Source organism: Fringilla coelebs, assembly GCF_963513975.1.
Source record: "Fringilla coelebs genome assembly, chromosome: 10".
Lineage (NCBI taxonomy): Eukaryota > Metazoa > Chordata > Aves > Passeriformes > Fringillidae > Fringilla > Fringilla coelebs.
In genome coordinates, this window is record NC_140036.1 from 9,690,596 (window position 1) to 9,718,375 (window position 27,780).

Consider the following 27,780-nt stretch of genomic DNA (forward strand, 5'->3'; position numbering starts at 1 on the left):
CCGGGTGCTGCCGCCGCCGGAGAACGTGAGTGCAGGGGCGGGGGGATGCTGGAGCCGGCGTCGCCATCTCCTCCTCATCCCTGCCCGGCTCCTCCTGCCGTGCTCTCCTATTCTGCCTTCCTGCCCTCCTCCTGTCTTGCCTTTGCCGCCGCCTCCCGGCAGAGAGCGGCCCCCCGGCCGTGAGGGGCGCGGCCCACACCCGGGGAGCCCCGCCCTGCAGAGGGGGGTGCCCGGTGCGAGCCCCGACAAGCGGGGCCTGGGCTGGGTAAGCTGCCCTCAAGCTGCGCTCTGTAGGAGGTTCTCTCCGCCTCGCTTCCCTCCTTCCCGCCGCTGCAAGGAATGGTGGTGGGAATCACGGAGGTGAAGCGGCCTGAGAAGTCGAATCGCCCGTATTTCACGGTTTCACAGCCATTATCTTTATACACACACCCGGCGTCGTGCCTGTGGACTCGGTTCCCGGGAGCGCTGTGGGGCGCAGGAGGAGCCGGGTGTCGGGAGCCTGCGGGGCTTATCCGCAGCCACAGCTGCACATGAGCTGTGCTCCTCAGAGCCGCCCCTGCCTGGGCTCACTGCTTTCGTTCACCCCGTTTTCCACAGTGGTGTTTTTTATAAATTATAAACTAGGACTTTTATAAACTAAAAACAACTTCTTAAAAAAAAAAATCAATAACTCTCCACAACTTTATCCCTTTCTTTGTTAATACTACAAAACAAAAAAAACTACCCCCAAAAACTGCAAATAACTTGCTGCTCTATCGAAGAAGAAGCAAAGGCAAGTGTATCTTGTCTGCATTTGGTAAGCCTTCTTTATAGTTGTTAAACACTGAGTTTGAGTAATTCAGGTGTCTGTAAAATATAATTAACAATACGTGAGCTGGTTTGATTTCCTGAAACTGGTTTTTATTGACATAGATTGAAGGTGTTGACAACAGTAGAATAATGCTAATACTAGAAAGCATGTGTTTCTGAATCGTTTATTTAACCAGTATTATTTGAAATTGATTTCTTCAGAAAGTGTGTTTCCTGTTCTTCCTTTCTCTTACACACTGCAGACAAATTTTCCCTCAAAGCTACCAAGGAATGCTAAAATTGTGAGAGCTCTTGTGCTCCACATTTCTGAAGTGGGGTCAGGCAATCTTTGATGGTTTAATTTTTCATATTATTAAAAAGTTCTTCAGATAAAGGAGGATGCTCTTCTAGTATGATTACCCAGTTATAACATTGTACACATATAACAATTACAATTGAGTGGGGAAAAAGAAAACCCAACAATAAACCCCAAATCCCTGACCCTGAGTAAAACATCTGTGGAGTTAAAACTCAGCTGTGGCCTAATCTGAAGTTCACTGTTGTTTTGATGTATTTTTATTTTAAGCTGTGACATCCTCTCACCTTTATAAGTACAGTGATATTAAATATTTATGACTATTTCACTTCTCCAACTTCAATTAGTGTAGATGTATCCTGGTGTTTTGAAAGGCAGTTACTAATTACTGTCTGTTATGAGAGAGATTTGACCTAGTCCCTTGGGTTCTTTCCTGTGAAAGCTGTCTCATTTATTTTGGGATAAGGTGGCTAAAATGATTCTTGGCAAGTATTGTTTAACATGTGTATGTTTTCTTGTGAACAGTAATTGTTACAGCCTTCAGAACACAATTTTCAGTTTTAAGGTGAAGTTTTTAGTTTAAAAGCTTATTTTGAAGCACTAAAGGACTTCCTCGTTTAGTGGTACCTAAGAGGATTAAAAATCTATAAAAGATTTTCAATTTTCATGCTGAAGCAGATATAAGAGGTAGAAGAACTTCTTTATTCTCACAGAAAACTTCTCACAAAATGAAAGTTAAAATGTTGCATAATAAAAAAGGACTGTGATATAGCCATTTATGAAGTCATTGAACGTTGATATTTAACTTTGAATTGTCTCAGTAAGGGAGTTTAAATTGTTCTAAAACATTTTTATTACAGATGTGTGACTTCTCTCACCAAATTCTGAAATGCTGTGTCTTTTGAGTTCACCATTCAGCATTCCTTTGTGAAGGAAAGCCCTTTAAAGGCACATCTGATGAATTCAGAAATTGTTCTTTATGAAGTAATTAGGTTTATAATTAAATCAGAACCTTGTCTATGCTATGAACTATGTAGTTGACTGGACATTTCAAAGCTTATTGTAGCTGACAGCTTGTGGCTGACCTTCTCTTTGCATACTTATTAAATAGAAACAGGATGATTCATTATGTTTCAAATTTTTAGTTTATTTTTCCTTGCATTGGTTGTTTTTTCTGTTAGGCATTTTCCCCACCTCTTTCCAAAGTTTGAGGGCCACAGTCAAAGTGTTTACAGCTGGCTCCTGCTTCCTTTGCCCTCCTCCTTTGCCCTAAAAGCACTGTTTGTGCTTTACCTGGAGAAGCCTTTGTATCCTGAGACTGTATCTTCACAGACAAGTGGTGTGGGCCTGTTGAGGCTTATCTTTATTGTGGAATGCTTTGTGCTTGGGATCTGATACTCAGCCTTCCTGTTTCAAGTGGTTTTGACATTGGTCTAGCTCTAATCTGACCATGTAGGCCGAATACACGCATTTTTTTTCCAGAGTGTACTTGGTTTTGCAGAAACATAAATCAAAATTTCAGGGTAGTTATGTCTGTTTTAGGAGGAGTAAGGTCACAGGGAGTTTCTTTTCTTCTAAATTCAAATTACAGCTCTAGGAAAGACAGTAGAACATTTCATTTTAACTGATATTTACTAAAATATTTACTTTATTACATTATTTTTTAGTAATGTGAAGTCATAATATTTTATGGTTGCCAAGTGAGTGAGGGGGTTTGTCACAGTAAAAATAAGTTTAAATGCTTTTACTTGCTTAGTATGAAACAAACAAACAAATTCCAAGAATATTTAGCTCAGACATTTATCTTGAGTAGGTGACAAAAATGCAGACACGTGGCAGCCTGGATGCAAGACAAATGTCTGTTTCAAGTCTGTTCTGGAAATTTGTACATTTTGAAGTAGGTGGCATGTTTTCAAAAAAAAAAAGGAAAAAAGTGCTTCCTTGTTTCAAGCCTCATTAGACTTTTAATAAACAGAGTAGAGGCTGAAGAGGAATGTTCAAACAGTTGAAAGCTCTATATGTTTTAAGGGACTTGCATTAAGGAGGCTCTCAAATAACTACTGTTCTCTTTCTGGGATCTTTTTCCCTTTGACTCCAACACAAATGTGTTTTGGCTGACATTTTTGGTTGCTCCCAGTAATGAGAATGGTTTATGATAACTAGCACTGCTGAAATCATGATGGAAAACATTCCCAGTCCTGTTCCATGATTATTGTCAGGCTATGTGCTGGATGAGGGTTTCTTTTCTTAGGTGCACGGGTGTTGAAAGTACTTAAAATGGGAATTTAAGGGTATCAGAAGCAGAGATGGGAACTTTAAAACATAGGACTGACAATTTGAACAATGTGGTATGGAAAGATTTTGATGTTTCCTCGTAACTTACATTTAAAAGATGTTCAGTTTTAAATTCTAACAGTTTTTGTGTCCACTGTTTTGTGATGAAAAAGATGTAACTGTGCATGTGGTGCAAAAAAAGCCAGAGGTCTAGGCAGAGGATTATGAGAATATTGGGAGGTGTTGGTGTACCTGATATCAGAGCTAGAGTGGAAAAAGAGAATGACATTGATTAAACTTTAGAATAACTATTTTTTTTTGTAATGTTGACTTTAAAGTCAAAGACTGACAAGGTAATTATCTTCAATGACCAATTTGCGCTTTAACAGGTTTGTTCATTTGAGCTTTGTGAGGGCTACAGCTGTAGTCTCTGCAGTTAAATTGTGATCATTAGACACTGGTTTTAGAAGGCACCAGTGTAGGTAGCTACACGTTCAAGAGGCCTGGTATAAAGCATGTTTCTGTTGTTTTCACTCTGTTTTGGACAAGGCTCAGCCATTATGTAGCATTTCCAAGATAATGATGGGGGGAAGTTGTAGTCAATTTCATTGTAATGTAGCAAATACATTTTAAACATGCATTCTGGTTTACTGCAGTTGTTTTAGGGATAAAAAACCACAAAAAATTTGGTTTTTCTTCTCTTAAATTGCTTTAATAAGTATAAATGTGATTTAAACAGAAATACAGAGGCTAAAAAAATACTTAATTATAAGAAGTGGCATTGATTAATTCTGTGTGTGAACTAGCATGGAACTGTGTGCTTCCCTTGCTTCAGGTAAGCAGAGAAGGTAGCCTGGCCCCTAGCTGGTTGTCCTTGATGTTCCACCCTGTGCAGGTCTCCCAGCTCCTTTTGCTGTTACAGGATATCATCAGAGGTGCTTTTTCTTTTCCATCTGCTCACTCACTTTGTGGGATGCAACCCAAACAAATTATTAAGAATACTCTGAATATCTGAATAAACATATTTAGTAAAGTGTTTGCAGGCATGGCAATGGTCTGTAGAAATGTGAAATTAGTAAATCCTAACAGACATAATGGGGAAGGTTAAATTTTGCAACTTGAGCTGTCCTTTATAAATGTGCCATTTTTCTTCCTGTCCTCTAGAAGAGTTGGATTGTTGCTTGTTTATCTAATGAAAATGTTGAAGAAGAATTTTGTATTAATTGGAAAGGCATTTAAATAAAAAATTAGTATATTAACTTTAATTATATATACTAAAAAAGAAGGTTAATGGGGTGTTGAAATGAGAATTTCTTATATATCTCATTATTTCAGGTGGTTTCATTTGAAACCTGGTGGCAGAGTTTTGGAGAGGAATTGTATTTTGCTGGTTCTACATAACTGATACTTTCCCGTGGAATAATGTGTTGTGTGTCTTCAGTAGCACTGCAAGGAAGGGACCCCCTGGAGGGGAGGAGAGGCTGTGCTGTGGTTGGGTCACCTTTTAGAGTTTTCGGAGGTGAAGCAGGACTGGCCAAGCTGGGGTAGCCCTCGCAACCAGCTTGAAATCCTGGGATTCTTCCTGTCTTCCACAGGTGGTTCCACACTCACAGTCCCTGTGCTGTGTTATCCAGTGCAGCTTCCTCCCTCCTCTCTTGTCAGTTCCTGTCAGAGTAAATCTGTTTCTAGCCAGACCTGTTTCTGTAGCCCTCTTCTGGCATAAATAAGGCAAAGATGAAAATTTTGTTACAGCTCTTAAATTTTTTTATGCTGGTTTTGTATATGATTTCCCCCTATAGTTTTCTTTTCTCCATCGCTTACTTCTAAACTAAACTCTTTATTCTCATCCCTAGGAAAGCAGTAACAATTTTCAAATTGCAACTAAGAGTACTTAGCTGTATCTCTGTTCCTTTTGTAAAAATTGTAACTTTTAGTTTTCAACCTTTGTTTTGAATATTTGTAAAAGTTGGAAAAATGGTCATTAAAAAATTAAATACGTAACTAAGATAGGAATCCTGGAAACTGACATTCTAGAAAAGAATTTTGAATTGTTTTCTTTCCTGAAATCCTAATTATTCTGACAAATCAGAATTAATGAAAACATGTCCAGAATACCTAAGTATTTTAATGGATTAAGTACAGCCTGTTGAAGGATGTGAAACAGAGGTTGCAGACTGCTTTTTCTCTCAATGCTTGTCTGGATTACCTGTATAAATCTCTTTTATTTGTGTTTTGTATCAGTTTACAAATTATGATTTTTTTTTTTCCCTCACTTGAATTTTCATTCTGGTATACAAAAGGACTCAGCTGATTACCTGTATTATATTTTTTTGTGTTTGAAAGCTCAAAAAAACAGTGACAAGCTTCGAAACACTGCAATGTGTGTATAACAAGTTATCTTTTTTCTTTTAGAATTTCCAAAACTTGTATGGTTTTGAAATTGAACAAAAGACTGGAAATTGAAATAATCTTCACATTTCTTTGAATAAGAAGTAACTATGGAACGAAGGCAAAGAGGAGTCAGTGCTGGACTGCTTTTGCTGCTTTATCAAATTTCTCAAGTTGGACTCCAGAATATTCCTTCTGTTACCCTTGGGGTACTTGTACTGAATATTTTTCTCTTTCTGAATCCTTTGAGGCCACTGACTGAAGTGTGTCTCAGTGTAAATGAAGCTGTCCACAGAAAGAACTGGCAGCGTTTGCTGCTTGCTCCTTTCCACCATGCAGATGATTGGCATTTGTATTATAACATGATTTCCATGCTTTGGAAAGGCATAATGCTGGAAAGAAAGCTGAAGAGCATATGGTTTGCCTACATAATTGCAGTATTTTCAGTACTGATTGGAGTAGTTTACATGGTGCTGGAAGTCCTGCTTGTGATAATTCTGGATGATCCTTCCTATGAAATGAATTGTGGTGTAGGTTTTTCAGGTAAGACACAGTGTTGGTCTAATTTACATCTGTAAAATAAATCTGTATTTTTGCTTTATAATAATAACTGTTAATTGCAGAAAGAGCATAGTTGTACATCTGTGTATATGTATGAGTGTCACATTAGTATGCTTATCCTGTTTTTAAATATAAAGCATGTACTATGGGCATGAACATAAAGTAATTCAGTTCATGTTCTTATGACCAGCAGGGACTTTACCTGGGAACATGAAAATATCATCATCCTGGTAGAATTGTGTTTCCTGTGTAATATTGCTAGTTAATTGAAGTCTGAACTCTTAATTTTCAGTAAGCATTTCAGTGATGCTCCTTAGGTGGTTTCTCGAAAATCCTGTCAGTTTAAAATTACTCGTGCCTGTCTTTGGAGAGACGCCCAAACTTACAAACACCTGATTGGTCATCTTCCTTCCAGTAATGGTCTTGTCTCCTCCTTTAGCAGATCATTTTCAAGTCAATAAACTCCTTCTCTTTAAAAAATCTGTAGTCAAGTAGAAAAGTAACCCTGCATTTCTAGGTTAGTAGGGGATTTCCTTGCTGTCCTTGAGACCTAACTTTAGAAGGCAAGCCTTCTTTTTCAGCCTTTAAGAAAGTTGCTTAGACCATTGTGAGCTTTCTCTTGAGAGAGACTTTATGTTTCATAAACACTTCCAGTAAGTTCTCCGAATTCATTCCATTGTATTAGCTGGCTGCGTCATGATAAAACAATTGCAGTCAGTTAGAAATTAATACTATTTGCTGTGATTAAAGGTGATTTATCTACTTTTTTTTTCAGAAACAAGTGATTCTGGAGTATGTGTAAGATGATTTTCCATTAATTCAGAGTTTGAACCTACGGTTGAGCTTTACACGAATTTGTCTTGTTTTCAGTAGTGGCTTTTCTCAAGTCACAGAACTTTTTTTTGAGTTCACTAATTTTGTCAATTATTTCAACTAAAACTCCCATTTTAAATTATGTTTTGAATACCTGAATAGCTACAGCAAGCAGACCCATTAAAAAGCAGCTTAGATTTGGCTGTTATACAAATATGCAGGTTTTGGATATTTTTTTTTAAGTCACTGAAAAGTATCCCTGAAAGAACAGAACTGTTCTGGCTTGCAGCAGTATGCTTCATGATGCTTTGAAACTGTATGGTACTTCAAATTGATTGTTTACATTTCTTTATTATTTGTGCACAAGTATTTCTCTCTTCATGTGATTTCTTCTTGTTGCAGGAGTCTTGTTTGCTTTGAAAGTTCTGAACAACCATTACAACCCAGGAAGAGTGAGCAGTATCTTTGGATTGCCCATATCCAGTAAATATGCTTGTTGGGTGGAGCTGGTGGCTATTCATTTCATCTCCCCAGGGTAAGTGCATTTAGTATTGCAAGGAAAGAAGAAGCGATTTGGGCTCTCTTGAGTAGTTTGAAATATCTCTTGAAGTGTGAGTAGTGTTAGCTGGTATCCCAGTGCAGTGTTGGGCCTGCAGTCTGCTTTTTCCTTAAAACCCTCTGTTTTGAGTACATCTCAAATCAAAAACCTGAAATACTGTTCCTAGCAGGTGTAATTGAGTATTTGAGGGAAGATAACAAAAGTTGATGGACAAGGAAAAGGGCTGTGCCTTTCAGCGAGGTCGCTAAACTGCTCCACCATAGTGCCAAGGGCTTCATTAGCTGAGCGGCATTCCACTGTTTGCTTGCCATTTCTGTCCTAGCCCGGTCTGGCTCAGTCACTCCTCTGATTTATGATCAGACTATCATACAGTATTCTGCCAGTTTTGTCACTGTCGGTGTCCTGCAGTGCTGCCGGTCGTCTCCCTCAGTTTCCCTGTGTGATCTGTGCCAGCACAGTTCATCTGCCCCTCCCTCTGGGAGAACCCTGCTCTTCTTTGGCAGTTGATTTTTGTAGTCCTGTTTGCGAATGAGTAATTTTCCTATGTAATATTTTGTAACTGTGAATCACATTGCTGAATATATGCAAAGTACATACACAAAACCTATGAACTATCAAATCACAATTTATGTACAATTTCTCTTTTTCAGAAAGATTTAAGAAAAAAGAGCTCAGCAGTACTGAGATATTCCTTGTCAGATACTATGATATAACTGATAGAACATTTTCTAGTGCAGAATGAGAATTCAGATACTGCTTAGGTTAAGCACTGGTTTTATAGCTTTATGCCTGGCTGCTCAGTTAACTGCAGTGAGGATTAAACACAGAAGAGTGCTCTGCCCAAATGCAATTTTGTTTGTGAGCTGCATGGCATTGCTACAAATATAAAAGTAAAGCTTTCAGTGCATTAAAAACATTTTTCTGAAAACCATGAACTGTTGTTTTAGCTGAACATAGGTTTTATTTGGTGATATGTTTAACAGTACTGTTTTTAATTAAATAGTGGAAGGGGCATTATGTATGAAGTAAAACCACATCCTACTGTTTATGGTAAAGGAAAAACGTGATTTCAGACATTGTGTGCTGTTCTTTTTCAGTTTCTTTACTGTAGAAATGTCTTTGGGTAGAAAGTGGATAGAAAGACCAGAAATAATATAAAAAAACATTTCATAATTTCATGGAAGTTTAGATTGCTGCCTCATCTAAACCTCTACAGTGACCTCTACAGAGGGCAATTTCACAGCACTTAAATTATAATGGGGGCTACAGAAAACAAGTAGTGATCTCCAGAAGTTCATATCCTAGAACACATGTTTAATTAGTAACTGCCTACTGCCTTGCAATGAGCCATAGCAATTCTATCTCTCACGGCATTGCTATTACATGCTCATCTGTGTGCTCAGGGCAGGTTATAATATTTGAAGTCTATGTTTAACAGGTTCCTTTTGTAAACCAAATTGCATAATTTAATTTTGAATAAATAAGAGGTCAGTAATTGGGGCAGAATTCTGCCCACCAAATTGCATAATTTAATTTTGAATAAATAAGAGGTCAGTAATTGGGGCAGAATTCTGCCCAGGTTGTACAATACATTTGGACCCGCCTTTGTGTGCTGGGAGAGGATTTAGGAGTTTACTGACATCTTATTTTCGTTCTCATTAATGTTTTTGTTTTGGAAAAATTTTAAAGTGCATTCTGTATCTTCCTAATCTTCATCTTCCAGAAAGGATACTGAGATGTGGGCTTTGCTTAGTGGTCTTTGGGATTATTTGTTTAATAGAAGAATAGACATGTAAAAAGTTACTTTCCATTTAATCTGTGCCTCTTCCAGAACTGAGCAGATATCTTAAGTCTAAGGTGAACCAATATCATGTTAGTGATTTCTAGAGTAGGTGATTTTAAAGTATTTTTTATTTTCTGAGGTCAGACATTTTCCAAGTCAGGCATGCATTTTTCATAAATTTGGAAAATCTGTTTCAGAAAATCTGTTTGGAAAATTAGTTCCTTATAGATACTTTATTTTGGTAACTACATTTTATCTATAAATTTTCACATCAGCATTTATGTGTTACTCTCTAGAGAGTTGTTGGTTATCAGCAAGAGAGAACTGCAGCTCTCCATGGTAGGATACAAGTTTGAGGTTAAGTAGGTGGCAAAAGAGTGAATTTAGACTTGATCTTTACCTCCCTCTAGTGACACGTGCATTTTTCTGTCTTCTTTTACTACTGATGCCTGGAAGGTGTCTTGGCTTGAGTGCTTGTGCCATCATCTGTGATCCTGTAGATCACTGACCTGAATGTAAAAATTGATGCAAAAATTACACTTGGTACATTAAACAGAGGTTTCATTTCTACTTTATAAAGGAAAAAAAGCTCATTTTAACTCATATTATTTAAATTTTTTGACAATCAGTATAAATGAGTTATTTCTAATTGCACATACAAGGAAATTTTAATGTTTAGTGTATTGGCTCCTGTAACTTGGTAATAGAGGTGAAAAATTTGCATCTAATATTTACACCTGATTGAATATGTTTAAACACAAAAGAGTTTAACTCTTAACTTGAATGCTGAAAATTGATTTTTGAATTTATAGAGTACCCCATAGTCATGTCAGTAACTGGAGCAAATCCCCTGATTTACTGTAAACATGTGCTTCTGGTTTGATTTCTCAAAAGACTCCAGAGCCTTTTCCTTCTGTATACAAATGGTAATGATATTTTTAGAAGAAATTGTTGGTATGCATAGAAAAGAATTTGGATCTCAGCATTTCAATTGTTCTTTTCATTTTGAAGAAAGTGCATTGCAAAGATTGCACTGGATCTGCATTCATGCTTCTTTCAGACTAATTGTAGGATTGCATGTATAGTGCAGTAGAAAGTATTGTGTTTGTGCTTTCACTCAGAAATGTGCATGGTTTTGGTAAGATCTACCCAGACATTACAGTGTAAGTTACTTTTCTAAAGCTTAAAACCAGTTTACTCCGTTGGTAAGTCTTTTAATGCTTTTAGGGAATGATATTCTCTAGCAACTAAAATGATCTCTCCGATTATCTTTCTCAGGATATTTGTTAAATATTGCTCTGTAACTTTGTAACTCCCAATTTAGGGTAGTTACAAAGAAAGAAAACTTGTCATTATAACCTTGCAGGCCGGTAATGTCTCTGTGCTTGGTGTTGCTCAGGGGCGTTCTCTGGGAAGTCTCAGAGACTTTATCCTTACCACTAGTTCTACACTCTCCGTTTTGTATCCCTACCAGAAAAAGTCTCCCTTTCCACTACTCACAAGAATTTTTTATTTTCTAGGACTTCTTTCGCTGGTCATCTGTCAGGGATTCTTGTTGGATTGATGTACACTATGGGACCTCTGAAAAAGATCATGCAAGCCTGTGCAGGTATATAATTTTGTTGAATTTACAAAATCTGCATAAAGAACACTTTTTTTTTTTTAAATTCAATAAGCCTTGCATATAGAAATTTAGCCCATTCCGGCAAGTTTTTAGACAACTAAAGATGTGCTTATTTTATTCAAGTGGGTGAAGAAGAAAAATTCAATTTTTTCTTAAATATGGATAAGAACAATTAGGAATAAATGTGACTTTCAGATATTTTTGCATAGAGGAATAACTTTTACTCTCCTTTTTAAGTATTTATGTAATCTTTCAATGAAAATGTCACTTCAAGTATGGTGAAGCCATAAACATATGTCAGAACCAAAAGTTTCCATCTTGATTTCTACTGTTGATTCTAATGGAAGTCTCTGGTTTGAAAAAGGTGGTGGGATGCTTTAGAAATGGTTGCTGGATTTCTTGAGCTGTCTAACAATGCGTTATTACAGCTTTTCGTATTGCAGTAATAATTATTTTCTAAAAAAGATAATAGCTTTAGACATCTTTAGTCTTAACAATTGTTTTAAATACAGCCCCTCAAACTTTTAAATGAACACTCCTATAAATGTCAGTGTTTTAATTGGAAGTCTAAGCCCCAGCACAGCAGCTGTGCTGGGGTTGGTTGGCAGAATGTTTGGCTTTTTTTGTCTGACTACTTGATAGGTTGAGTACTTTATTCATGACTGTTCCATCAAATTGAACATGGATATGGTGTTTGTACAGTGGGGAATTAATTGTTCAAATGTGTGTGCTCTCACTGGGCCTTTGATCACAGTTTGGGGATAGTCTGTAGGTCATGTATGTTCAGCAGCTGGAAGGGAAAGAAGGACACCAGGGCATCAGCTTCCCTGCCTTGCTGGAGGAACAGACATCAGGTGTCCCATTAGTTAAAGGTTAACCTTGCATGATGCTGCACCACAGGGGAGCTACCTGATCTACCTGATCACTATGGAACAGGCAGGCATCAGCTCAGCTGCCAGGGCAGCTTTGCGGTCTCCAGCCTTGGACTGGGCAAGATGCAGCCCTGCCTGGGTAACCTGCTCCAGTTGGAGTTGGACTGGGGATCTCCTGAGGTCCCTTCCAATGAGTTTCTCTGGGATTCAGTGATAACCCCACAGTAGTGTTAGTGAAACCTGCCCTGGCTGCTGTGCAGGTTCTGTGTGACTGACAGCTGCAGGAAGCATTCAGTTCATGAGCATTTTTTTTCTCCTGTGTAGCAAAGCAGGAATAATGCAGTGTTGCTCCAGTCCTCAGTTTTCTGTGCATTAAACATTGTTTCTAATGAATACTCTCAGTAGAGAAGTTGTTCATTATGTGTTCTGGAGAACATTATAGGTTGGTTTGCTTTTTTTCTAGTCTACATGAATCTGTTGCTTGAGCATGGCACTCTACTATAAAATCTGGAACAACATACAAGCTTGCAATAGTATATTCTCTCACTGATGGCAAAACAATCCACAGATGCCCATGACTGATTTCCTGCCTGTATCTTATGAAACAAACTCTTAAAGGGTACTTTAAATTTGAATTTTGTATATTATAAAGAAAATATGATTAATCTAAGAGTATATGCATTATTCTTTTATTTAGCTGGCATTTCTTTCTTCACTGAGCCTGACAGACCAAGGAACTACTATTCAGGTAAATACTCTTGTCCACTTAATCAAAAACTTATTAGGGAAAAGGGAAATATCATCCCTTTTGCACAAGGTATAGCAGTGGGGAAATTTTGTCTACTGAAAGCAGCCTTTTGGACCTTGGAATATGCCCTCATCTGGCAAATTTATCTTTTCCATTCTGGGGTAGTTTTTCCCTTCTAACAAGGATCTTCTTCCTTTGAACCCTCTCTGTAAATGAAGTAATTTATGTGCAGAAAGCCTGTCCTCAGCAGACTGAATTTAGGCCATCTTCAGTTTATAGATGGATGGTTGGAATGCTGGCACACTGAGTGGACCTCTCCTGCAGAGCATTGAATCATTGCCTGTGGAGTGTACAGAAATAATAGGTGGAGTCCTTGTCTGTGAGGGCCAGGAGAGGCTGGGAGAAGGGCTCTGGGTGTTGGATCTGAGCTAATGAAGGCATATCCTGGCATCTCTTACCTCCTGCAGTGATTTATGCTCTTTCCTAGGCATCTGCTGGAAGAACAGGATAATGCATAGTGATCACTGTCTCAAATATCTGCCCGTGTGCAGTGGCTTAAAGATGTTCTCAGCAGAAAGTTTATAGGAGGATTTTGTCTTTAATAGCCTGTGGTAGATCCTTCTTCCATCAATTTGTCAAAAGCTCTTTGAATCAACATGAACACTTTTAACACCTACATCATCAGAAAAGACTCTCTTTCCTGCTTTAGAATCTGTCGTTTTTTGGTTTGGCTTAAACTTGCTAACTGCTAATTTCATTTGATGCAAGTTAATTCTTCTTTGGGAAGGGAGACTTAACCTTCATTCTTTATGTACTTCTTTCCTTAGTGCTTTTTTAGACTTCAGTCCTGTACTCACAATGGCTGTCTTTTCCCTCCACTGAGAAAGTTGGAGTCTGTCTGGTTGCTTACAAGGAAACTATTTCACACGTTTGATCATTCTTACTGTTCTCTGATGTTTTGTCAGGCAGGGTTTTTTATTTTGTGTAGTCTTTTATAATTGAGATGTGCTTACTTTGAGCCAAGTTTATAGCTACTTTTATTCTCCCTGATGGACTTTGCCTTCCATGATCTATCTCCAATTTTATTATTACATTAAATAGTTCCCACAAGAAGGATTCTGGGCCCTTAAGTATTTTTGAAACATCTGTTTTGTAATTCCTAAACAAAAGATCTTAGCCTGCTTTCTTCAGCAGCAGGGATTGTTCCAACTTAAAAAGTATATTTACCCAGGATTTTCATTACTCTCATTTACTCTCAGGTCGCAAAACATTTGATCTAAAGGCCAGTAAAGAAATAAAACAATTAGTACTGTGAAGTGGAATGAGAGGTGAAGGGAGCGTGTGCAGCAAGCACAAGTGACCTGTTCCCATGGCTGGCAGTCCCAGCCCAGGGGAAGGTGCTCATCCAGGTACAGGTGCTGCCCAGCCCAGCAGCTCACAGATACTGAACCTTCCTCCAGTATCCCAGAACAGCAGGGTGGACGGAAACTCAAAAGATTTATATTGGAAAAAGTCCTTTAATAGCTAATGAAGATAAGAATTTGTACTTGACATTTAAACTCTCTGCTCTATTACAGCCCCTGTACAAACACCAGCTGCTGGGAGCTTGGGTGGGTGTATGAGACCACCCTTGTGGAGGAGCAGCAGAGAGATTCTCAACAGCCCTTTCTGTTTGCTTTTCCAACTCTTTTCAAGTAGGGAAAATGGAAGAGATTTCATGTAGTAGATCTGCCATGATTGAGAGGGGAAGAAATGCTGTAGTATGCTGACAGCAAGGAAGTCTGGGATTTTTTTGTGTGTTTTGAGCAGTCCTCAAATGCTGTTACTTTGAGTTCTTTTGGACAAAGGGGAGATGGAGAGAGTTAACCTGAATTATCCTGTCTTCCAAATTTGCCTTTAGATATAAAGGCAAATTTTTATAAGATTTTAAGATTTAAATTTTTCTTTGTACTGAATTCATTTGTCTAAAATGACTTACAACTGCAGTTAAGAAAATATATATTTGTTATGTGCATTCCCTGTTCACATACTTTGTAATTGTCTTTCATCCTATTTGCAGAAGTCTTAATGGAAGATTTAACCTTTTTCTTGGTGTATGATATATGGAATAAATTTGGCCATCTGTGAATGAAGAAAACTCTCTCTAGTGTCATAGGCTAATGATGCATATCTTGATTAGCTTTTCACTTTCTGGCATTGCTGATTTATTACTATTTGCCTTTAAATACCAATATAAGTAGAAAAATAGATGAAGCTATGGTCAGAGCAGATTTTATGAAACAGCACAAGGAAACAGCTTTGAAAGAAAAAAGGTTTTAAGTGTAATTTTAGCACATTTAGTATTTAGTAGCTGAATTACGTTTTCTCTAAGTGCAGTTCATGAATAAAGTATTAGGACATTTATTTTGATTAATAGGAACACCTTGAACATGTCAATGTTACCAAACTGTGTCTCATTTTAAAATAAAATATGACAGCTTTCTGAGCACTTACAGCTTGCTGGCTGTGTGAAACATAAAACATAGAAAAAACTACAGCAATAGAACAAACCTAAAATACAGCATCCTTTTGCTTTCATCAGATAATTTCATGCTTTTAGTAGCAGGATTTTTACACTCTTCATGCATGTAGTTTTGAAGCCTCCAGAAAATAAATTTATAGCTGAGAAAATGTTCATTCAGATTACCATAAAGCAGTGGAGAATGAGGGGAGTGCACAGACATAACAGCTAAATGCTGTCCCTCAGTCAGATTTCACTGCAGGTGTAGGAAAAATCTTCCAATGTCAGTTATGTTCCAAGACAAGAAAGAACTGGAAAAAGACAGAATGTGTGTGTATACGGTGTATGTTTACATGTGTATATAAAGTCAATGTAGGGATATTTGCAAGTACAGAGGAATGTATATAATTCTGTGTAGAACTTTGTGCAGTCATTCTATTCAGTTTTTCCTACTTTTTCTGTATAACTTTCAAGACAGAATATTGCTGGTTTTATTTGACTAAAGATTCTAGAGCTTGGGATGTTTTTCTTTAGCAAGATAATTCTAAAATAGAAATTATTTATTTGTCCTCACTTAGTCATCTCTATTTGTTATTAACAACAGAAACTTCACAAGTTTGACCTGGAATTGATAAAACCAATGAGAGAACACAAGACTATCATTGATGCTAATCATCTGAAGAAAAAGGAAATGGCCTGCTGTACTTGTTTAATACAAAAATATTTCCACTTTTCTCATTTAAAAATTGTATAATTTTCTCTCAGTTGGAAGAAACTGGCAACCTTTCTGTACTTTGGTACTTCAAAATCCCTTGTTCAGGTCTCTGGAAATGAGCACATCTCTGGAAATGAACACACAAAAGCTTTGTATTTTGAAAATAGAGAAATGGAATAGAAAAATTGAACTTTTTTCAATAGTTTTCCTCAGTTGAAAAGTGTGACTTTTTTTCCATAATTTTTTTTAGCTTAGGTTTTCTGTGCTCAGTCAAGATCAGATTGTGTTGTTAGCAGGAAGAGAGTGTTGCTCAATTCTCTGGCCAAGTAATTTTTTCCTTTTGAATCCCGTGTGTTTGGGTGGGTGGTGGCCTATGCTTGGTTTTGGCCAGCTGAGCAAAGGCCAGAGAGGTTTGTCAGCAGTGCAGCAGCAGCAACAGTGGGTAGGACACTGATGAGATCGGTGCTGTGCTGGCTTTTTGCAGGGCAGGTTTAGCTGTGCCAGAGCACAACATGAGCTCTGTACAGCACTGCAGGAATTTGCAGGAATCTTTTCCTGGGACTTCTTCTAGGTCCAAAGATGACTGGAATTTATGATGACATTGTTTTATGGGCCCTAGGGGAAAGGGGAAGAGAGGTGGGGAGAAAAAGCCTGAACAGTACCTGGTTTGTGTTCTGGTATAGCAGTACAGTCTCCAAATATTGACAACTAAATGTTAAAAGGAGATGAGGAAAACTGTTTTTCAATTTCTGCGTGAAATTTCTTAGTAATAGCAATTCTATGACACTTACTTTTAGCAGTTATAAAAAACTGAGATGTTTAGTCCATCTTATTTCTCTATGCTGTGGCTTTATAAATTAGAAGTTAATTCATGGCATATATTGTATAAGTAATTGAACCCTAATAATTTTTTTCTTTCCCAAATTAAAACAATTTGTGGAAGAAAGATAGCAAGAAGATAATATCTGATTTCACACTTGCTGAGTAGCAGCAATTTATTTTATTTTTTGATTCATTTTACAGAGTATTATGGCTATTATCCAGATTATCAATACAGAACTCCAAGGAGCTACTTTGATTATACAGGTGGGCTCACTGAAGAAGAACAGCTTGAAAGGGCAGTGCTAAACAGTCTTAATGAAAGAGGTAGGAATTTTATTGCATTTTTATCTCTTAAGTTATGATTCATACTGTAAGGGACTTGAGAGGGAAATAAGATGTATTCCTCATGACTTATTTTTGGACATATATTGCAATTTTGGAAGGAATTGATATAAAATGAGCTTTATTGTAAGGGGTATTGTCTATTTTACTGTCTGTTTAGGATGATATTTTGCATAAGTTTTAACATTGAGTTTGAGAAAAAAATCCTTCAAGCTTTAATACTAAGGATTTTGAGATGTTACTTGAAAGAATGAACCATTTTTGTGGAGTTTTTTGAGACTATCAAGAAAACAGAATATGAATAAGTGGTGAGATTATAATATAAATAAGTAGACAGTATGCACTTTAAAAACTTACATATATCACTGTGAAACATCTGCAACTTTCATTTGTAGCCTTAAATAATCTCCAACACTCCAGGTAAGATGTATTTTTTATCTGCTTGTGTTTTTGAACAAAGGTAAGTTTTGTGCTATAAGAGGGAATGTGTCTTTTGGAGAATGTCCTTTGATGAAAGACCAGAATGAATTTCACTACTACCTCACTAGTAGATTGCTGTGGCAAACCAAAATTCAGTTTAAACTTCTTGCCAAAAGCAGCATTTCTTACTACTCTGGTAGTGCCTGGTTTCAATGCTGGTTACAGTTTTTAAGCCTCACAGGCAAGTGACGCAGGAAAAGGTACCATCATATATTGTTTCCAGTAGAATTTGGTGTGATCACATATGTAGGGATCTTGCTTTATTTTACACCTCTTTCTCCTGCCTGCTGGAACACTTTAGTTTGGACAAGCAAGACCTAAGATTTGAGCTCTTAAAATACTTCCTTAAACAAGCTGTGTCGAGGTTCAGTTTGCCCATAGGCAGATGTCTTGTTTCACGAAGAACATGATACAGAGCATGTCACTGATCACACCTGTTTCAGGGACACAAAGGAAGAGATGAAATTTACTTTGCTAATGGACAATTAGGATATTCTTCCCTGTCAGTTGGTTTGAAAAATAATTAGCTTGAATGAGCACTATCCTTTGAACACTATGCGTTTTCCCTAAAGCATGAACATTCAGAGATTCTTGCAATTACATGGATGATGAAACAGGTACTTAACATGACAAAAAATTACATTAAATAATTTGAAATAGGTTGTAATAGCAGGGACCACAATCAATTTCGGGCTCTCTTATTATTTTTTCCCCAACTATGACATTTAAAGCATCACAGCTGTTCTGTAACTTGGACAACAAAGTACTCCAATAATTTCAATTGATTAATAATATCTTTTTCATCCTTATTTGGACAAGTACATTTATTATGGCTTCTAGGCCACAAAATGTGCCATTATGGATATAGAATGTTGATCCACCCCTGTAAATTGATAGTATCCTGCTAAGCTAATAGAAGAATTAATGACATAATACAGAATTTGCTGGTATCAGCTGTTGTCCACAACTTTTTATTAAGCCATGCATTGAAGTTAAGCTCAGTAGAGGCTGTTCTCTAAACTCATATATGGGTTATCTAAACCCACCCTAAAGATACAGCATTTCTGTTTATTCCACATTCAGTCATTCCTGAACTGCAAATCTATTTTTATGCAATATCCTGAAAATTGCTATAATAATAGTAATTAGAGTCTAATGCAAGAAAAGAAATTGCTAGGCTTGTTTGAGATCTGTGGAGGCATCAGTTTAAGACTACCAAACTATTTTAGTGATTTAGGTCTCTTTGCTGAAAGGAATTGCTACTTATGTTTGTTCTGTTCTCAGTTGTAGTTATGTTGTTGCCTCAAACAAGAAACCATTTAAGCAGCATTAATTGGTTTTCTCTCCGGAGTTTGTTGGTTTCATTTGATTTGGGGTTGTTTTTTTAAATTTTATTGTTAATCTCATAATTTTATATTTGTTTCAAATTTCAATAATTCTTCTTTCACTTAGAAAAATAATTTTGGATTTAAAAAAGTCATAGCCTTTGATATTTACACTCCTTTTACTGTGAAGGTTCAAATATATGGCTGACGGTTTTGTTGAATACTGGTTTTACCAGCCACCCTTAATGTAACCCCAGTATAATCAAGTCTCTGTCTATTGTGTGCTTGCTGTTGTGCTCAGAAGAAATATCTTGATCAGTATGGGATGTGTGTTTGGATTTTTGTTGTGGTGGGTGTTGGGATTTTTTGTGAGTTGAACTTTTAAGTGACTGACTTTCAATGTCCATAATGTTAAGACTCCTTTGCAAGCTGGTGTTTCTCCACAAAAGACTAAGCTTTTTAAACATGGAGGTGATAATCTTTATAGTTTGTGTTTGAAGAGAAATACCTACAAGTATCAGGTATAGACATTCCTCTTACATTTTATCATGAACTGTTTATGCATTTCATTGCTTTTGATTTAAAACTAAACCAGTAAAAACCTCTCCACTCAAATGCTTTTAGATGGCCAGGTATTGGTGAGTCAAAGTCATTTGGAGCAGTTAGGAAATACCTGGGCATCTGGCTTACCTGTTCCCTGGAAGGGCTCCCACAATCTGTTTGTTGCTACTGAGACAGGATGTTTTACTGGAGTCTTTGTAATTTGCCAGCCCATGGAAGACTGTAGTATAAGAATGGAATTTATGTGAGGAAACTGGTGAAATGCTGTGTATTTTATTTCCAGTGTTATCTGTTCTTTCAGCAATTATAGAAATGCCAGTCATTACACTTGAATAGGGTGGTTTTCTGTAGAAATACCTTAAAGCAGATTATGTGCTCAAATATGCAGTGCATTGTTTCAGATTAAAATATATTTCTTGAAATCATATGCTAGGATTTAGGCTTTGAGTATTAGATGCAACTTTTGTGATGGATTTCCTTCTGGTTTTATTTTTTTTTGGAATTCATGCTATGGTACCCAACACACTTCTTGGAAAACCCATTGAGCAGACCTCATGTTCTAAATGTCTTTCTAAAACCGCAGCCATGCTCTACCATCTGATCAGCAGCACTTTCTTAAGCAAATTTCTGGGAAAATGAATCAATGAATTTTCATCATTTCCACACAGAAGGTTCTGGTACCAGTGTAAGAAGCAGACCACTTGCAACAAGAAGAATAGTCAGAATGATTTTAGAAATATTTAATGAATTTTCTTCCATTTGTCTCTTCATAAATACAGTGGTTGATGGAGGATAAGAGTTTTGCTAAAAATTAGGACCAAAAAACTCTTGATTCTCTTTACAACAGTGATCAAAGTTCACCATAAGAGTTAAATGAACTACTGAGCCTTTCACCATGGGTTTCTCTTTCAAACCAATACCACAACCAGTTTGCACCTTTGAAATACTGTGGGGTAAAAACCAGTTCTGCAAAGCAAGGATTTTTTTGGAAATACTGCCTAAAGGGTTGGCTTCCTTGGCTCTTTAGGCAATAAGTTTACAGTGACATAGCTGGTGACATAGATTCTTGCTATTGCTACAATGGATTTTGAGATAAGAATTTATTCACATTTTCTTGCTGAAATGTATACAGAATGTTGAGTGTTTTTTTCTGGGAGTTCCTAACTTGCAAGTACTCCCAATTCTTTTGGATTTTTCCTTCTTGCAATTGCTTCTTGCAACTGCTGAAGACAATTAAAATAGGAGGAAAATGCTAAAAAGTGTTTAAACTTGGATGTTGCTAGAGATGGTTTGCATTCATATACACATTACACCCATTTTAACAGCATGGTTTGCATATGGAGGTGGAGACCTCTTGGTGTTTTGATCCAAGACCCAGTGATACAAATGGGACTCTTTTATCTGATTTCAGTCATCTCTGGAAATATTTATTTCCCTCAGCAACTTGTTCATAAAGGAACAAAAGTTGTTCCTTTCACAGTGGGTTTGGCAGGGTCACCTTGCTGGAGAACAGCACTTCTGCTTCCCAGCTGTGGGCATCATTAGCAGGAGCTGTGTGTGGGCTGCACAAAAGCATCCCTTACCCTTGGAGAAAGTGGGAGCTGCTGGGGAGTGGCTCCAGTGGTGTGTATTGGTATCTCCCTCCATCCATCTGGGTGTCTCAGGCTTGGCACTGGCACAGGGATATTGTTCAGAGTTCCTTTGTTGCTGTGGGTCTTTGTTACACAAGCAGAAATGCAGTACCGGGAAAGCAAAGTGGTTTTTTATGTTGTAAGATTCTTGCAAATGTTAACAAACTTAGTCTGGGAATTTTTACTGGTAAACTAAGGTCAGTGAATAGTACTAATTTTAGATTTATTCATAATTTACTATTTTAACTTTAGTTTATCAGTGGATTAATTCTATAGATTATGTATATAGCTTACTTTTTTTTCATTGGGACTATTTAAAAAATTATGTTCTGAACTCTTTTTTTTTTATGCCTGACTGAATAAATTAGTCATTTTCTAAGGAAAAGCATACCTTGCTATTTGCAGCTGAACAGAATACTTCTACTACATTATGATAAATATACAGCCCACCTGAAATTATTCTTCTAACATAAGTTATTCATAGCTTTCTTACTACTCAGGAGAGGAATAACTGTCAGTCTGTCTTAGCCTAGGGGCTGACATGTTTATGTAGGGTTTTTTGAGTTGATTAGTAAATTCCTTTCAATACTCGGGAAAGAAAGACATAATTAATTTAATGTCTCAACCATTTTCTGTTAATAATGAGTTTAGCCTTGTTTTAGGTGAATTAACATCTGGAAAATTATTAAATGGTTGGGAAATGCAGTGATATTATTTTATGCCATCTCTCCTGGAGTATCCAGCTAGATATTTCAGTATCCAGCTAAATGGTAGCTGTAAAACTAATCCCCATAATTCTTTGCAGAAGAGCATCAAGTCCAGCAGTGGTCTCTATCCTCTTACTTCTGCATTGTAGCATTGATTATTTGTAGCAAATGGATGATCTGAGTGTGCAGTAAGATTTTTGGCTTATAAGGCGGCGATTGATGCTTTCTAAAAATGTTACCAGTGTGCTTTTAACAAATTGTTACTTCAAAAAGAGTTTATTTTGGTGATACTGATACTGAAAGATGAGATTTTGAAGCATGATGAAAATAAATATAAAAATCCTTGAGTATGAAGGGATTAAGGATTAAGTCTTTAGCCATCTCCTCTCCTAACCAAAACAAATTACCAGACTTTTGGGGAGGGAATGGTTTTGTGTATTTCTCAATTTTACCATCTCCTTTTAAAAACAAGAGAGACAGAGACTGTTCAAGATTGTTCTGGCTTGCTCTTGTAACAATCCAGCTATGTCTGGATTCATTGTATGTTACTTTCCTTCTAAACTCATTACCCTCAGCTACTTCCCTGCTAATTTGATTTTTCATTTGTTAGCTGTTCCAAAGCATAGCACAGAAACAGTAGTTCATTCCATCAGTCTTCTTCACCAGTTTATGTTCAAGTCTGTAGATGAGACATATTGACATCAGCACCCAGAAGAATAGTTTGCTTCATAGCATGACAAAATTCTTTTCATACATTGACAAACTGAAAGGGCTGTGTTATAAACAATAGCAAAGACTAATGAATGTGGTCTTCTTGGAGCTGAGCAGGAAAAAATGGGGCAGTGATAAATACTAAAAGCCAAAGCTCTCGGACTGTACAGCATGTCTGCACTTTGCAGAGGGGAAGACAGGAAAGAATAAAAGCAGTTTTGCCATTTTATATTTTTTATTCAATTGTAGTTTCTATCTGACTTCTAGTGAAACACAAAACAGTGAAAAGGTTGCTATGTTTTATGTGGCTCAGCTCTTTCTGGAAGCCTCCTAGTCCTGCTAAAGTATAAAAGGAGGAAAAATGCCTCCACTGCCTTTCCTTAAAATTCCCTGTATAGCTCGGTAAATCATAAGTGAGTTTGATTAGACCTAAAGGCTTGACTGTTTATTGGCTGGAAGAGATGAAATGAGTAAAGCAACACTGGGCTTTTGACTCTGGCTTCTTGCTGTCCTCCAGTTTGCTGCTTCTACCTCCAAATGCATCAAAAATACCTTGGAATGAGCTGTGCAGGGAGGTTGTGGAGTCACTGCCCCTGGAGGTGTTTAAGAAAAGGCTGGATGTGGCACTCAGTGCCAGAGTCTGCCTGACAAGGGGTTCTGTAGCACACCCAAGAGCTGGTTAGTAAACTTTAATTATATTCTATGGTTATAACATAGCAAGCAGGGCTATACTATTTATGGAAGAGATAATTTATATAAAACTGGTATAAATGAAAGCCAAGCAAGTGTTAGTTGTTGTTATGACATTTGATCAGATATCCAGATCAGAGCTCTCTGTTTTGGTTAGCTGTGTGGTCCTTGCTGGGTTCAAAAGAGATTACTTCTGTCTGTGATTATCTTCTACAGCAAAGCCTCTCCAGAAGTTAGAGATTTGTAGAAATGAGAAGTGTATGTTGTTGGTATGGGTATTTAAGTGTTTGTATGGTTTGGCTATGGATACCACATTCAGTAGTGCCAGGACAAATGGTGATACTGAAAACGGTAAGCTGTTCGACCGAAATGTTCTAGATTGTTCTTTAACACAACTAAAGTTGGCATGAAAAAGAAATACAGACATACTGCTTTGTGATATCTCTATTTAATTGCTACACTCCTCTTACCAGACCTAATTACATATTTCTACTAATAAGATTTTAACAGTTTGGTAGCTTGATACATTCCTCCTGAGTCTTAAAGAAACTGTCTTGCAAATTCTACTATCTAACCTAAAAATAAGGACATAACTTTGGAGAAGAGGAAAAATCAAGTGAGATGTAACACTTCTGTGGCATTGCTTTAATACAGGTATAGTTACATCTGTTGCTATTACAGTGATTTTCTTCAACTCCAAAGTGCTTTAATTGTGAACTTAAGGAACAAAAGAAGCTCCTACACAGAGTGACAGGATAGGGATGGGGGTCTCAGCCTTCTTTGTTCACAGAATGTGGTTCTAGTTCACAATAAATTTATAAAATATGCCATGGAAGGGTTAATGTTTTGTTCTAAGTTTGTTGTAGTATATCCTTTGGTTTTGTCTATCACCCAGTGTTGTTGCAGTTTTCCATGTCCTTTGAATGCAGTCTTAGATTCTATTAGTCTTTAATTTATTTTTGCTGATGTGTTGAAAAGCCTGTGTTGGTTTCTTACACAGATGTCAGGTGGTGATTCAATAGTAGCAGTAGCCTAATTACCATTTCTGAACCCTGTGGCTTATAAATATTTTGATAAGATGAAGGTGTTATTTCATTAATATTTCTGCAGTAATTAAAAGAAAAAAGGTGTCAGGGAACTATTTTAGGTAACAGCATAATTTAAATATCTACATGCAGATACTAATACATTTATTTAAAACATCCAGACTTTGCTGTTCACCATATTGTTTGATGTAAAAAAAGATGTTTTCTGCAGCCTAAAGCTTGTCAAAATATATAGTCTAGCCTTCTATTTTTGGGTCAATATATAAAAGAGCATTTTTCATCTTTTTTATAACACCTCATTCTATTACTAGTGATTATTAAAGCACACGTATATTTGAAGTGTTGAGCATATTTTATGGGGACTATGCAAAGAATTGTCTTAACTGTGTGAGGAGTATCTGTTTTCTTAAATAAAAATTAACCTGGGATGCTGTATAAAAAAATAAAGGTTTTTATAAGAAATTTTGTTATTTAGTTGACAATTTCACTACTGGAAAGAATTTTTTAAAAAATGCAAGTAGTTTAATTATGATGATTTAAAAATCAGTTATTAAGCTACAGCATTACGATGCAGTTTTAACCCTATGTGGCCAGGTGAAAGCTTAAGAAATGCTGACTGTTACAAAGGTTTTATTACCTTTAAAGCAAATTTGCTTGTTCTTTACACTGTAATTCTGCTCAGAAGGCAGACTGTGATGTTGTTTCCCAGAGCCCCTCAGCTGAGCTGCTGTGTGTTACCAACTCTTGCGTTGTTCCTTTGCCATGTGCCTTGATGTGAATTCTGGGGAGCTGCCTGCAGGGCCAGTCCAGGCTCCTCGGGGTGCCGGGGCCCAGAGGGGCTGGGTGTCCTCCTGCTGCTCAGATTATTGTGCTTACACTTGGAATGGTTGGGCTGCCACGTGTCCTTCCCTTGTGAAACTGCTGCCAGCTGGGGGTGGGAGCTGTGTGTGCATCTGCTGTGGGTCTGCACATGTTGGACTCGGTACTAAAAGCAAACACAAAAGCTGCTTTTACCAGAAAAAACTGCTGAGGGCACTGAAATAGTTTAACATTCTGGAGTTTACTGTATAAAGCAGGGATCGTGAAAAATGTGAATACTTGTTAATACTTGTTATTCTTAATGGGTTAATACTTGTTAGATGTTCTTTTTGTTGTGGTTTGTTGTTTGGTTTGGTTTTGTTGTTGGGTTGGGGTGGTTTTTTGGGTGGTGGTAGCTTTATTGTTTGGGGGAGTTTTCTGGTTTTGGTTTTTCTTTTTATTTGACTGTCTTTCAGAGTAGTTTCTGGATGTTGTAACTGCCCTGAAACCATCAGAATTGAAAACATTCAATTCCCTGTCTCCTTTGGCTTACAGGATATATGTGCATTTTTCTCCTATTACAGACCAAAATAGCAGTTGTTTTTCATTGTGTCTTGTAGATTTTGGTGGAGGAACACACAGTTATGGGCAGCGACCTTATGGGTTTTGGTTCCCACCTGAGAACTCAGAAGAGGACATGAGAAGGCGAAGGCTTCGTAGGTTTGACAGATGATGAAGTTGGCAGGTGTTGATGTAAAATGTTATTCAGACTTACCAAAATATTTACAGATTTATTTGTAATCTGTAATTTACAGAATAATTTATAATATTTTTCCATTATTTTTACTACTTGTTGCAAAACTGCATAGGATTTTGTGAGTTCAGACTCAAAGTTGGAACTTGAATAAAAAAATGTGAGATAAGAATAAATATGTGATCTTTGGCCATCTCCATCTTAATGCACCTTAAATGGAAGAAGACTGATGGTTTTTCCAAACTGTCTTTTTTTCCTTAAATTATTTTGTATAGCTTTAAGAATTCCTTGGCTTCTTGCCTGCTGATGTTCTCAGACAACAGGTTTTCTTCATCCTTTGCAACTGAAGTGTTACATTTTCTATGTAACTTTCAAACTATGCAATTTTTCCTTACAAACCTTTCTCAGTTATCTGTGATGACCAGTTCATTTTTTGGGATTACCATGTAAAATGACACTTGAAAAGATTGGTTTGATAACAGTAGCTGGGTTATGTGAATCTAGCCTTAAGCTCTTGAGCAGACAAATAGTTACAGCTATCCTTCTTCCCCTGCTGTCCTTACCAAGGAATTATTTAATACAAACTTCAGTCTTGCAGTCTTCCTCACACCATATTATCTAGAGCTTGGATGAGGTAAAACTGAGTTGTTACTACTTATGTTTTCCTAAAGCCTTTCTTAATATTTATGCTTTAAATCAAAACCTGCTGCCCTTTACAGAGCTAAAATAATTTGTTCGGAGTTTTGTGTAAAGGTAGGTGGCTTTGCCATACAAAGCATATATTTATTTACTAATATACTTTTTTTGAAGTGTCCGTTTCCCTTTCTAAGAAGGCTTGGAAATTTTCTTTTGTATATGCTGTTGATGCAGCTTTAAAAATTCCACTATTTCTCAATATTTATCTTGTTTGAAGACCAGTCTCAGAGCTGAGAGTTTGTAGACTTGTGGAGATCATACCTAAACACAGGCTACCTTGAATTCTTCATTTTTGAGAATTTCCTTACCCAACCAGAGGAGTTGACAGGAGACCTCAGAGCTCAATTGTCCCACTGGGCACACCCTCCACACAAGTCTCTCCTGCCTATGGCACTGCTGCCTCTTAATGTTAACTGATGAACCCCAAGGGCTTTGGTTCCAGTATTGTCCTGAAAATCACTCCTTGTCCAGGCATTTTATCCTCAGAGTGAAAGAACTTGGGGATGTTCCTCTAAAACTATTGCAGACAGGTGTGATTGCAGAAAATAATTTGGCTATTGGCTTTTGACACAGACCTGTTGGATTCTCCTCATCAGCACTGATGGAGTGGAGGATTAGGATAAGCAGTTTAAGGGTTTCACCAACCTGTGCTTTATGAAATCTACTTTTCTTTGAGGTTATTTTTTGAATATAAAAAACAGTGCTGTATATTTCATACAGAAAAATACCTGGAAAGGAAATTTTTTACTGTGTTCTTTAAATAAATAGTACCTGCCCTTTCTGTTTGTAGCTGATGTATGTAAGGGAAGCTCTTGTTTGCTGGGAAAAGCACAATATCAGGATGAAGACTTTGGGCTCAGGGTTTTGAGACACAACAGGCACAACTGCAGTGGGACTCCAGGTACAGACTGAATGCTGATTTCTGGTGTGTTCTTGGGCTTGGCTGATTTTGTATATATGCAGTAGCCATAGAATAAAACAGCAGACACTTTTATAGAAGGCCAACTTTTTTATGTTCTAAAAATAAGTCTCAAAAACCTGTATACTTTTCTCAGCAGGTAATAATCAGATGTAAATGAGAAGGATGTAGCATTGGTTCCTCAGAAATCCTTTAATGCTCTGGTCAAAAATTGCAGTGTAACATACTGTGTGTGCTAAACTCTGATATTTTCTTATTTAAAAGCACAGGATGTGCTGCTAGTCAGGTAAAAAAGATACTTAAGGAAAATCAAAAACCCGATTACAATTCTATAAGCACTTGGTTTTGTAAAGTGA

At 37.1% G+C, this 27,780-nt stretch overlaps 1 protein-coding gene across 2 annotated transcripts; it reads left to right on the forward strand.

The window, feature by feature from the left end:
• On the forward strand, nt 1-27,780 carry RHBDD1 (rhomboid domain containing 1). 2 transcript variants are annotated; one of them, XM_084212436.1, is made up of 7 exons: nt 1-25; nt 5,792-6,310; nt 7,544-7,676; nt 11,004-11,092; nt 12,677-12,727; nt 16,966-17,088; nt 25,676-27,780. In XM_084212436.1, the coding sequence occupies exons 2-7, from the start codon at nt 5,878-5,880 to the stop codon at nt 25,786-25,788; spliced, it is 942 nt and encodes a 313-aa protein (XP_084068562.1). In that variant the 5' UTR covers nt 1-25; nt 5,792-5,877; the 3' UTR covers nt 25,789-27,780. The 2 variants fall into 2 exon arrangements, with proteins under 2 accessions (XP_084068562.1, XP_084068563.1); XM_084212437.1 differs by lacking the exon at nt 12,677-12,727.

What these genes read in the sequence shown, in the direction of transcription:
- RHBDD1 (XM_084212436.1), top strand. Translation starts at nt 5,878, where the DNA reads ATGGAACGAAGGCAAAGAGGAGTCAGTGCTGGACTGCTTTTGCTGCTT. An exon ending in TTGTGGTGTAGGTTTTTCAG is followed by an intron (nt 6,311 to 7,543) that starts GTAAGACACAGT and finishes TTCTTGTTGCAG; the next exon opens with GAGTCTTGTTTGCTTTGAAA. An exon ending in ATTCATTTCATCTCCCCAGG is followed by an intron (nt 7,677 to 11,003) that starts GTAAGTGCATTT and finishes TTTATTTTCTAG; the next exon opens with GACTTCTTTCGCTGGTCATC.